Genomic DNA, 12,090 nt, shown 5'->3' with positions numbered 1-12,090 from the left:
ATTTTTTTGTCCTCCAAATCATGCAATAAATTCAATTGCTGTTAATAATTCTAGATTAGCAATTAATGCTTAATAACGTGCATAAAAATATTCTAGAGGGTTTCTTAAATTCTTAAACTTTGCTTCATCAATGCACTATGACACAAAAGAATAGTGTTCTCCAAGTAGATTTTTGTGAAAATTACTTGATCATTTAACACGATGAAATCCAAAGCATATTGTGCGTAATTTTCATTAATAATTTTTTTTTTTTAAATTTATATTACAGATATTAAGTATAGTTTTTCTCTTCAAACTTCTATCATTCTGAAAGCATAGCCAAATTGATATTACTTCCAGGGGTCGATCCAGGTTTTATTTTTTGGGTCCCCATTTTGTGAAAAAGCAAAATATTTTTGTGAATTTTCTTTATTTTTGTAAAACTTGTGATTTTTTTCTTGGAAAAGATTATATAAAAGCATTTTTAGCTGTCGTATCGTTATAGAAAAGCCCTAGACAGGTTTCAGGGGTGATTGCAAGTTCTTGAAGAATACCTGAAAGCTGCCTAGAGAAAATGCGCTGGGGGAGGGGGGAAGTAAGACCCTTAACATTTTATTCGTAATTTGACACACATTACATTTATTGTTTTTTACAAATATACATATGCAAGGCACACTTTCTTAAGGTGAAAGTCTCACAACAGATTACTGTTTGCCCCTCTCAAATACTTTTAGATCAATGAAAATTGCACATGCTGCTGAACGTAATGATAACTCCCAATAAATACAATATGAACAGACTCAAAGATATCACATATTTTTTAACACAGAAGAATGTATGTGTTTGAAAAACTTAAAAGTAATTAAAACCCAAAATAATATTGCACCAGCATTCAGCGTTTAATTTTTTGACATTTGACATTCTTACAGAGTAGGTATTTCGTTTAAAACTTTGCAATTTAATGATGTTAATAAATATATAAAGAAATTTTATTTGTTTGCCACTTAACAAGGTACAGTCAACATCAAAAATGCGAAAAATTCATTTACCATGGCGCATGTAAGGAATTCAAGATCTTCGAAAGAAATAAAAATATAAAAACAGCATATAAAAGAATTTTATTTTTAGTAAAGTTATTTTAGAATTGGATTTCGAAACTCAACACAAATTAATACTAAATATATATTGCGTAAGTAAAGTAAAATTTAGGATTTTCCTGAAAACAACGGAATTTTGGTATTTTCAAAGATAAATGTTTTGAACTGAAATGTGGGATAAATACGTGGCATTCTTACCACAAGTTAGCAAATGTTTTTTCATTTCATTGTCATCTAAATTTACCCCCAAAAATCTAACTAGAGATTCAAAATTCTCAAAAATGGCCCATTGCTTCATGATTATAAGTACAAAATTTGAATAAACTTACCAATCAATTTTCTGTTTTTTTTTTTTTTCTTCATATCCAGTCTCTTCACTTTCAGATTTTTTTTGAGAATTCCTTCTTTTGCAATAGATTTTTGTATATTGACAGCCTCTCTGTGATTTTTGCTGCACTCATGTTTTTTTAAAACTCTATAGGGTGACAGCTTTTCTTGATATCAACTCCAATATTTACTCAAGGTTTGTTCAAATCACTAACATTCATGAAAGATGAACATATTTTGCACAAAAAACCCTTAGCTGAATAACTATAGTAAAGCCAGCTATACACCTTTTCATAATTTGCAATGTACTTTTTATTTATTGCATGCTTCTTATTTCCATTTATACTCTCAAATACAATGCTTGAATCATTATTTGATGGCTCAATCTCAATATCATCATCAGTTGAAGTTGCTCCAGATTCACTTCCAGTATTTTCTGCTCAAAAATCGTTATACTTTCGCGAACTGCCTCACTGTCATTTGATGTACTATCTTTTACCGCATTTCCCGAGCCCTCCAAAACGGGAACATTTGCGTTACTGTTACTGCATGATGAAGTGGTGGTAGCGATTTTATCGGGGTTGTTAATTGCTGACTTGAAGAAATTCACAATATTTTGGGACCGAACGTTCGAAGAGCGAAATTTTTTAACATAATACGCACAATTTCGGGAGGTACCTCCCGTTGCAGGACGTCCTCGTTTCATATTTTAATTTCTTGAAGAATAATTTGCAACGAACAAGCAATCTCTCCAAACTGAGATTATTGCGGCTGCTATCTCCAGCGCTCCATTATCCGCTAAAATTATCCATTATCCGCTCCCACACAAATTATAATCGAATAGAATATCAATTTAATCTTTGATGCGCCTAAAAAATGTCCTCTTAAACACGCGAAGGCGCGAACAAGCTAACTACGAAAAATATCGTTTGCGCTCCTGGGATCGCAGACGATCTGTTACAAAAGAAAAATTAATACTGAGAAAGAAAACGAACTGGAATAATATACAATTGCCACATTTTTTTAATTTATCGTCTGCAGATTACGCGATTCCCGCCACTTTTTAATAAAATCCCACTCAATAAAACTTCCTTTGCGCGCTGTTCCCGTTGCTCACCATTAGCGGACATGCGTTAAAAAATTCCGAAATTGCTCATCTGGAAGTTTCATATTTATTTTAAGAAGACAGCAAGATTAAATAGAATGACCGACGATATTTTTCAGCTGGCATTGTATTTTATCAATAAAAGAAGGAATCTAGGAATTCAACTACAAAAAAAAAAAAAAAAAAAAAAACCGTTATTCTTTTGGTTTACTGTATGCTGTACGCTCAAACTAGCGTGACTTTGGAAGTTATCTTTTGCTCTTACGCGTAGAGTCTACAAGAAAAATAGCAGGAAAGAAAAAATGACTAATGTATTTTAAACCAGCAATTCTCCGCAGGCACCGGTCCACGAGAAAATTTGGCCGATCTTCGAAGAATTATACCCGTTTCCAATAAAATAAAATTTCCTTATTTTAATTTTATTGATAATTTTATACGATATTTTATGCAATAATATATCCATCACTTTGCATACGTTTTGTGGTTTCTCTATAAGATTTATTCGCTTATGAAAATTTACACAAATTAGCTGCGCTTATTTTTACATTCAAAGTGTGTAAGTTATTTAAAAAAATCTTACAATTAACTTTTGTAAGTTTATTTTAAGTAAAAAGGTTTTCTTTCTGGCATTTGTTTAAAAAAAAGGACAAAACAGATTAGTTTATTTTAGTGAAAAAAAATAATAAAAATTTCTACCGGTCCGTGAAATTTTTTGACGAAGTTCTACCGGTCCGAGATTCAAAAAAAGATCAAGAAACGCTGCTTTAAACTAAAGAATATGAGAAAAAGTGGGTACCCCTGGCCTAATAATCACACCTTTTTTCTTTTTTTTTCATTAAATGCAATCGTGTCAAGTGAGCTTTCGAGAACGGACAGTATCTACTACAAACTACAGGGAATTTCGCCAATCGGTTGTTCGGCGTTTCCCGCGTAGTCACTCATACTCTAACAGGATTTAATTAATTGCCATACAATACGATTTGCATCAGCATGCGCCAGTATTCAATGCGAATTTCTATGGAATTGATTAAAAAAGGAAAATATAAGATTTTCGAGTGTTCTTTTTAACCTTCGTTCGGGAATAATTTTCAGAAATTTTGCTCGTCCGTTCCGTAAGATAACCCCCCAACTATAAACCTTAAACTTTTTCAAAATAAACTGAAGAAAATAGGAACAAATTGAAAAAACAGGTGAATATTTTTAAAAAAATTAAATTAAAAAAAAAGAAAGAAAGAGGAAAAAAAACTAGAAGATCTGCAACTGGCAAGGTTTCAATTTACAACTACTTTTGAGAATTAAAAGTGCATAATTTGACAAAATAATATGGATAAAGGAAGGATGCGTGCAACTAAGACACAATTGAAAGTTACAATGATTCAAAGGAATATTTAATTCAGAAGTATTTGGTCATTGAAGCAAATCAAACCAACAGAATATAGGCGATTAATTTGCCGTGGCGTGAAATGAGTCAGTCTTCAATTCGCACTCGTGGAACAGCAGAAAATCAGCGAATCAATTCTTTATCACGTGCTCATTATTTTTCTTGGATTTTTGCTAGCCAGCAATCACAAGCGTCCCTCTCTCGTCCCCCCCCCCCCTGACGCTCTCAAGCAAAAACACCTCACGCAGCAGGCAAAAAGATAAGATGGGGGAAGGTGGAAGAGGGGTAGGCTTCCGCGTAGATGCGTACACATTTGCGGTTAAAAAATATTGTGAAAAGGCTGCCTTTTTATAAATTTTTGTGAAGGGGCTGCTTTTGCGATGGGGAATTTTGTGAATGGGGCCGCTTTTGCGGCGCAGAATTTTGTGAAAGGGGCCGCTTTTGCGACGCAGAATTTTGTGAAAGGGGCCGCTTTTTCCATGCGGAATTTTGTGAAGGGGCCGCAAAGCGGCCCCAATTTCGCGCTGGATCGACCCCTGACTTCTTATTTAATAACTTAGAGATAAGAATTTTGTCCTGTTTGAATAGTTTAAACCAAAGTTACTGAGTTACTTTTTATTGTTATTTACTCTCCACAAAAAAATAATATTTAGATTACTGTTTCATTGATGTGTTGAATATTTTATAGTTTTAAAACTTAAATTAAAAAGAATGATTAGATTAGAATTAAAAGTACTAAATATTATTAAACTAGCTACATCTGATCCTCAGATAAAACACATTTAGTTTTGAAGCAAGATTTAGATTACTTAGGCAAATGTTGGCCAAAATGCATTTTTCCTATGTCAGTTTCGACAATTTTTTTCCACCGTTGGCAAAAACGTGCCAATTCTGTTAAAAAGCGATCGAAATCAAAGGCAACCGTTAAACTTTAAAAGAAATTTGGCAGTTAATATGTTTGTTGAGAGATAGAGAAAATCATCGAAAATTCTTAAACTGTAAAAGTATTCTCTTGTAGAAGCCCCCCCCCCCCCTCTCCTTCCATGTTCATGTTAAAAATTTGAAAAATTTATTTGTAACTGAATAATTCCACTTTTGTTTTGCTTAATTTCCCCTTGGATAATTGCACTTTTTATGACGCACCAATTTATATTTTATATTTATTTACATGGTGGTTAGTATATGCATGGGAGATGCTCCCTACCTCCGCAAATCTTTAAAAACTATTAAAGTGTAACTTAAATGGGCATAATAATGTGTTAATCTAGACCATTGCACTCTCTTAACAAAACTTATTAGTATACACAAGCTTTTATTTGCTTTGGCAATTACCATATCAGACATGTTACGTCCGTAACACTTTTTTGTTACGTCCGTAACAAATATATAAATTTCTATCATAAATTTTCCAAACAATATCCATGAAAACTTTATGGTTTTAGAAAGCTTGAAATCTCAAGAACAAGTATTTCAAAGAAAATTTTAGAAATCTATGAATAATTCACAGGAATATTGGCAATTGTATGACAATGTATGCATTTTGCTGTTTTCTGAGTTACGTCCGTAACAGGCAGTTTTTAATTTTTGTCACTTTTTCTAATAAAGCAATCTGCACCCAAATTTTTGATAGCATTAATAACACCAAACTATACAACAGAAAAAAAATTTGTAGCTCTTTATGAAACCAAATTGAAATTATGTGTGTTTAAAGTCTGTGATTGTTACGTCCGTAACGGTGGAATTGCCCAATAGCAAATTTAGATTAATGTTACGCATTACATGTACTCATAACATACAACAGATAACACACATAATAAAAGAAATGCAATGGGAATGCTACTTAGTGTTTCGACTCCTTTATGGCTACAGTTATCATTCGGATAAGTTGAATGTTAATCGAAGGGTGTTCTTCCTTTTTTTTTTAAAGCTTTGACACCGTCCAGACCACTAAGCATATTGTACGCATAAAAATGTATTAGATTTAGTACTCCAAGGGAATCCTTTTTGTGCAGAAACACATTTTCATTGTATGTTGAAATGTAGATTTTTCTATTAGCAGTGTTCGACATTTTGTACAAATGAAAAAATATTACGCCAAATTGAAACTACGAATTTCACCCAGTAAACATTTAATTTTTTATTCGAATACGATATAAAACATTGAAATTATTATCAATTTCATTAGTAAGAAATCATTTTCTACTCCTCTGCTTTCGGCTGAAAAAAAAACATTTTATCTACGTTTGAAAAATCACACTTAAAAAACGGACTCAGTTCAACTGGTTTTGGTTTTGAATTTTAAGTGTTCGATTAAAAGCGAAACACGTGCGGGCATTTAAGCTGGAACGGTTAAAGCAGCCTGTTGTGGAAAATAGTTCAATATTCAAAAATAAAAACACTTATTTTCAATCTATTTTATTACTTCTTTAGAATATTTGTTTCAATTGCTACGTGAGATCTTCCTCATTCTTTAACCAAATGCCATGCGTTACGAATAATTTTAAATCGTACTATGTTGGCTAATGACAAAACATAGACGAATGATCTTATATATATTTTTTTTCGGCAAAAAGCCTTTTTTGCTGTTTTTTACTACGCATTCCTTCAATGAATAGTGTCCGAAAAGGAAGGCGCAATTGCTAGGTTTGTTGGAGTGTCGTGCTGTTAATCAGAATGGCGCCAGTTCGAACCCGTGCCAATAATGTTTCTTTTTTTCCCGTCAGATGCTCACATGGGCAGGACTGTATTTGCCACAACCTGTTTTTTCATATGCACAATTACTGCTTTTTCCCGAGTCACTCAGCCACACTTTTAATGATATTTATGTTTGCATTGAAAATATGTACAATCAAAAGGTGAGCGATGATCAAATTATCACAACGTTGTATTTAACGAGGTTTTGTTACTGATGTCTTCAAATTTCATGCCTTCTTTTGTGCGCTTACGTTTTTCCGTTTACTTTTTCGGTTCTTCTTTATAATGTTCTTTCTGAAATTTTTAAAGAGCGAAATGCCTTATGAAACGATTTGAAGCACAGTGCGGAGTTCCGCACGGGTCGACTAGTAATTTACATATTTATAACTGTAATCATTGTTATGTATTTACATTTAAGAGCAATAGTTTATATCCAATATGAACAATTTACGTCCGACACCAAGCTAAAATTATTTTTTAAAAATTTTTATTCCTTATAATATCATTTGAAAACTGTGAAATATGCTTCAATTATAAGTGCACTTTACAATTATGCTGTTTTTAAAATTAAAATGTAAGCCAATTCACAGATTTGTAATAATTTTTAAGTGAACCATCAATTTTACTATTTGTGTGTTTACGTCCGACACCAACTCTTTAAATTTTTTAAATTTATACTCTAGGGATCTATTTTGAAAAACTAACATGATTTTTTATTCAGTGGGATGTAGTAAGTATCCTGTAAATAAATTTGATCATTTTGGAATAGTTTATAGTTGGTAAATAGAATTAAAACTGAGAAATTTTTCTTAATTTTTTTCGTCCGACACCATGGAATTGCCCTGAAGTATTAATTTGGAATCACTGCCCGCCGCTAAAACCAGTTGTAGAATGAATATTAAATGGCTTAGAAATTTTTATGAAGAGTATGCTGTGCAGTCATAACATGAGTGCAAATTGAAGTTTTCTAAAGAAAAAGATTCATCATTAAAATTTGTATGGCTAATAACCTGAAAACTCTAGCACGGGCGTGACTAGCATGTTCATTTTCTTGGTTTTCAAAGGACAATTGTACATAACACACTTTGAACAGAAATAATTTTAATATGTAATTAATAAAGTAATTTAAAATATTTCACTTTAAATGTTTAATAACAAATAGAAGTTTAAATTTGGAAATGTAAACAAGTAAAATGTCAAATTTTGTTGAAATATATCTAACTTTAACTCTTTAACTTTCAGTAGCAGATAGTTTTTTGAAAAATTGGTTTAAAGTAGTGTTTCCAAGATTATATTTTTACTATATTATACACTAACATCTTATTTTATTATATGTATAGATATTATGAATGAACTATTTTTATATGTGGAATGTAGAGACGTACCGAGTACTCGGTAACTACTCGGTACTCGGCCAATTTGCCGAGTACTCGGTACTTGGCCGAATTCTGATCAGATACTCGGCCAATACCGAGTAGTTGCAAAAAATTGAATATTGTCCGAGACAGATACTAAAATTTATAAAAAAAAAAGAGCAAGCATTATATTCTGCAATCATTTACAATTAAAATTTATAAGTCAAATTTTAATTTTGAGAATAATGAAGTTTGTAATGATTCAATGGAATACATCTTTATTTTAATGTCCCCAAAGTTAATAAAACTTATTTATTAAAAATTATGCAAAAAAGGTAAGTATAGAAGATATGGAATTTTCATATTAAAAATGGATTTTTGCTACAAACAAAAATTAGTTATAAAAAATATAAATACCTTTGCTTAAAAAATAAAAGGAAATAAAACAATGTTGAAAGAACAGTGCAGGAACTCTGCAGATACATGTTTTAACGTTACAAGGGATTCCTTTTTCAATGCACAAAAAGGAAGCTCATAGATTTAAAGGCATCCGACAAAAGTCTGATTTTTTTTGTCAAATGTCTTTACATTCTTTAGCTCACATGTTATGCACTGAAAAAGACGTTCCTTGTACAGGGGGGGGGGCAGAAACACGTGTCTGCAGTGTTCCTGCACATTTGTTTTATTTGCTTTTAAAGATTATTTATGTTTGGCGGACTAGAACTATAATTGATTGGTATACAGTGAAACCCCTCCTAACAGACACCCCTTAAAGGCGGACAATTTTTAATTCCCCAGTTCCAATGCAAATAACATTATTAAACCCCTGTCCTGCGAACACCTCTCTGCAGCAGACAAAAAAAAAATGTCCTGTTAGTGTCGGCATTAGAGTGATTTTACTGTAATTTGTTTTAATTCCAACTTGATTAATCATACCTTTTATCTATTTATTTTAATTTTAAAAATTATTTTTTTGTAAAATTTTTGACACAAATTTTTTTTTTAAAATAATGCGTAGGTAATTAAATTTCAGCAGGAATTTAGTTTTAAAAACTATTATATGGACAAGGAGGTCTATACTACTATTCCAATAAGTTCAAAATTCATCACATGTGTGTCGGTGGTTCTTCTTAAAACATAATTGGCACTTGGTAACTCGGCCGAGTAGTGAAAGGCCGAGTACTCGGTACTCGGCCTAAGTACTACTCGGTACGTCTCTAGTGGAATGAAAAGTAACATCATTCTAATTGCGAAAATACTTCGAGTATTATAAAAAACGAACAAAACTGATCCACCAAAAACCCCCTTCCATTGTAATTACAAGATACAGTAACAAATTTTTAACAATAATCAATAGCACATCGAATATACAGTGACATATGAAAAAATTTTCGTGAGGTAACCATACCATCTCTGCCAGTTCCCATCAACTGATCCAACATAGCTCGCATTTGTTCATGAGCCGACATTGTGACGATGTTCCAATCAAACTTACAAAAGATCGGAAGAGATTTTATATACAATATCCAGTTAATTTCTATACTGCATCCAATTTACCACTTTCTCATATATAAAAACATGGCGTCGCAAATTGAGGAAACCAACGAACGAAACACAACATTAAAAATTTCAGTTGCAGTCGAGGTTAATCACAATTAATTTTCTTTTAGAGTAATTTAGAATCTGGCAATGGCTTCTAGCAATGCTGTTGCTGTTGGCTGTTGTTGATTTTTTTGGATGATTTACGTCCGTATCATAAAAATTCCGTGCACTTTGAGCATTTAAAGATAATGCACTGAAAGATTGATAAATGATAATGTGAGATAAACGGTTTTATGTTGAACCTTTTCCAAGCTCTCATGATTTAGTTTTGTTATTGATTCTGTTTCGAAAGAAATTCGTTTTCATTGATTCTCCAATAATATATCACGTGGAAAACAGATGGTATTGTTTTGTTGCCCACAGTTCAAGTGATACTAAAATATATATCCTTAGCATTTACGGCAAGATCAAAGCGAAAATGAACATCCCCGGCTCCACTGATATTATAATCCTTGCTGGGAATTCTCATCCAGATTTGGCTCAAAGGATTGCTGGGTCAGTAGTTACTTCCACCGTTTTATTTTATGTTTCTGTATCAGCTGTTCAAAAATACCAAAAGTACTTTCATCAACGGCCAAGAAGAATGCTTAACCTCTCTAGATCTTTAGTTTTATAAGCTTATGCGGATTTCAGCTTTACTTGGGATATTTTGTGGTGCAGCTAGTGATGTAAAATACCCGGGTATTTATTTTTAGGGGTAAATACCCAGGGTATATACCCTGGGTAAATACCCAAAATGGGTAAATACCCGGGTATTTATTTCAAAAGTTTATGTTCATCTAAAATACTTTTCTGTATGTATTCCATTATGTATACAACCAACCATATACAAAACAATAAATTTTTGCCCAAAAATTGTATTTTGATCACATATTTAAAGAATTATTGTGTGAAACAGCTTAGCAATCTAATATGATATTCACATTAAATGTGTTGGATATGCCTAATCAATGTTGATAGCCAAATTTCAGATATAAAAAGCCATTCTACAAAAAGAAAAAAGCTTAACTGGTTACAAAAAAAAAAAAGCAAACATCAATTTTTTAAGGTCCTAGTCTTTTATAACCCAGTAATATGTCCCTGCATGACATCAAAATGTAACGAAATGTCGCTCAATTTATTTACCTATATCTTATGCAGAAATTTCCTCCAAACTTAGTTCAATTGTTCAGGTGTATTCTGTATCACACACATACACACACACACATAATATACATAAACATTTAAAATTTTTAATCTTTTATTTTAGGGTTTATGTTTAAAAAAGATAATAGTCACCTTTTAATACTACCTAAAAATTTTTTGCAAAATGCGCAATTACTAGGGGATTTACCCTGCCTTTGGATAAATACCCAAAAAAATATTTACCTTCCCACCCTACAGGGGAGCAAATGCAAATGAGCAAGGCAACAGAAAAGAAAATTTTGCTGCTTTTTTTTTTTTTTTTGTTTATTAATGTGAAAACTGTTTCTATATTTTCCATGATATCACTTAAATATCAATAATATAAATAACACCATAGTTTCTTAATAACTTCTTAGTTTATTCTTCCAAACATCCCTCATGCTTCCTTTTTTTTCATTTTGGATATGACTAACCTAGATTGTGATTTTGAAATCCTGAAGTTCATAATGAATTGCTTATACTTCTCCAATTATGACATTGAAAAGAAAGGTTCTTTGGTTCACAATATGTTTCTTTAATGATTTCATCAAGTCTTCCAATAAAAAATATTATAAACTGTGTAATACATATGTATATATCAGTTTTACCAATTATTTCATATTTAGATTTAAAAAAAAAAAAAAATTCTCATTTGCTTTTTTGCATTTTTTATTAAATACCCAGTTTTTGGGTATTTACCCAGGCCTTGGGTAAATACCCAAAAAATATTTACCTACCCGCTGGGTATTTACCCGATCCACATCACTAGGTGCAGCTAATTATTATACTGAGAATATTACTTTTCTTATTATGTTTAAATCATGACTGAAGTAAATCATTTAAATCAGTATACTGAGTACTGTTCACTATTTTGGACTAGTGTTATTGCTAATTAAAATATATTAATTAGAGTTTATAAAATGCATGTCATTTGAATATTTCCGTGGCCGGGGGTTCTAAAGTGTAATTTGCATAATAAAAAACAACAAAACCACGCCCACTACCAAGAAAATAAAAAAAAATCGTTCTATGGGTCTTTGGTTAAAAAGCATTGGGAACAAGTGAAAATAACAGGAACAGACCAATGTTTTCATTAAAGGAGGGGTGTGTAATGTTTTCTAAACTTAGTCAGATACATTTGTTTTTAATTTTTTTTTTTTTTATTTTTTTTTAACCACTGACTTAACTTAAATCATTCTTTATTTCTTAGCATTGGCTTAAATTATGAAGTGTAGTTGTAAAGATAATTTTCAATCAAACCATCATTTTCTCTTTACAAATATTTTTCCAAAATAAATTTGCTACCAAGCAAAAAAAAACTTGTTTGCTAACATATACAGTGGACTCCCTCTATCTGAACACTCCTTAATGTGGACACCCCAATAT

General features: G+C 31.7%; 2 protein-coding genes across 2 annotated transcripts in view; one reads left to right on the top strand and one right to left on the bottom strand.

Moving 5' to 3' along the window:
• The window catches only part of LOC129228122 (putative RNA-binding protein Luc7-like 2), a 40,996-nt gene extending 31,455 nt beyond the window's left edge, over positions 1-9,541 (bottom strand). The window contains exon 1 of the mRNA XM_054862767.1: positions 9,347-9,541. Coding sequence (XP_054718742.1) covers positions 9,347-9,407 — 61 coding nt within the window. The 5' untranslated portion in view covers positions 9,408-9,541. The remainder of the gene's footprint in view (positions 1-9,346) is intronic.
• Positions 9,542-9,606: 65 nt separating this feature from the next.
• The window catches only part of LOC129228121 (phosphoribosyl pyrophosphate synthase-associated protein 2-like), a 28,785-nt gene continuing 26,301 nt past the window's right edge, over positions 9,607-12,090 (top strand). Inside the window, exon 1 of the mRNA XM_054862766.1 lies at positions 9,607-10,035. Coding sequence (XP_054718741.1) covers positions 9,959-10,035 — 77 coding nt within the window. The 5' untranslated portion in view covers positions 9,607-9,958. The remainder of the gene's footprint in view (positions 10,036-12,090) is intronic.

The sequence above is a fragment of the Uloborus diversus genome, chromosome 8, assembly GCF_026930045.1.
Source record: "Uloborus diversus isolate 005 chromosome 8, Udiv.v.3.1, whole genome shotgun sequence".
Taxonomy (NCBI): Eukaryota; Metazoa; Arthropoda; class Arachnida; order Araneae; family Uloboridae; genus Uloborus; species Uloborus diversus.
Note: the sequence above shows the minus strand (reverse complement) of the source record. Positions and strands in the feature narration are given on the sequence as shown.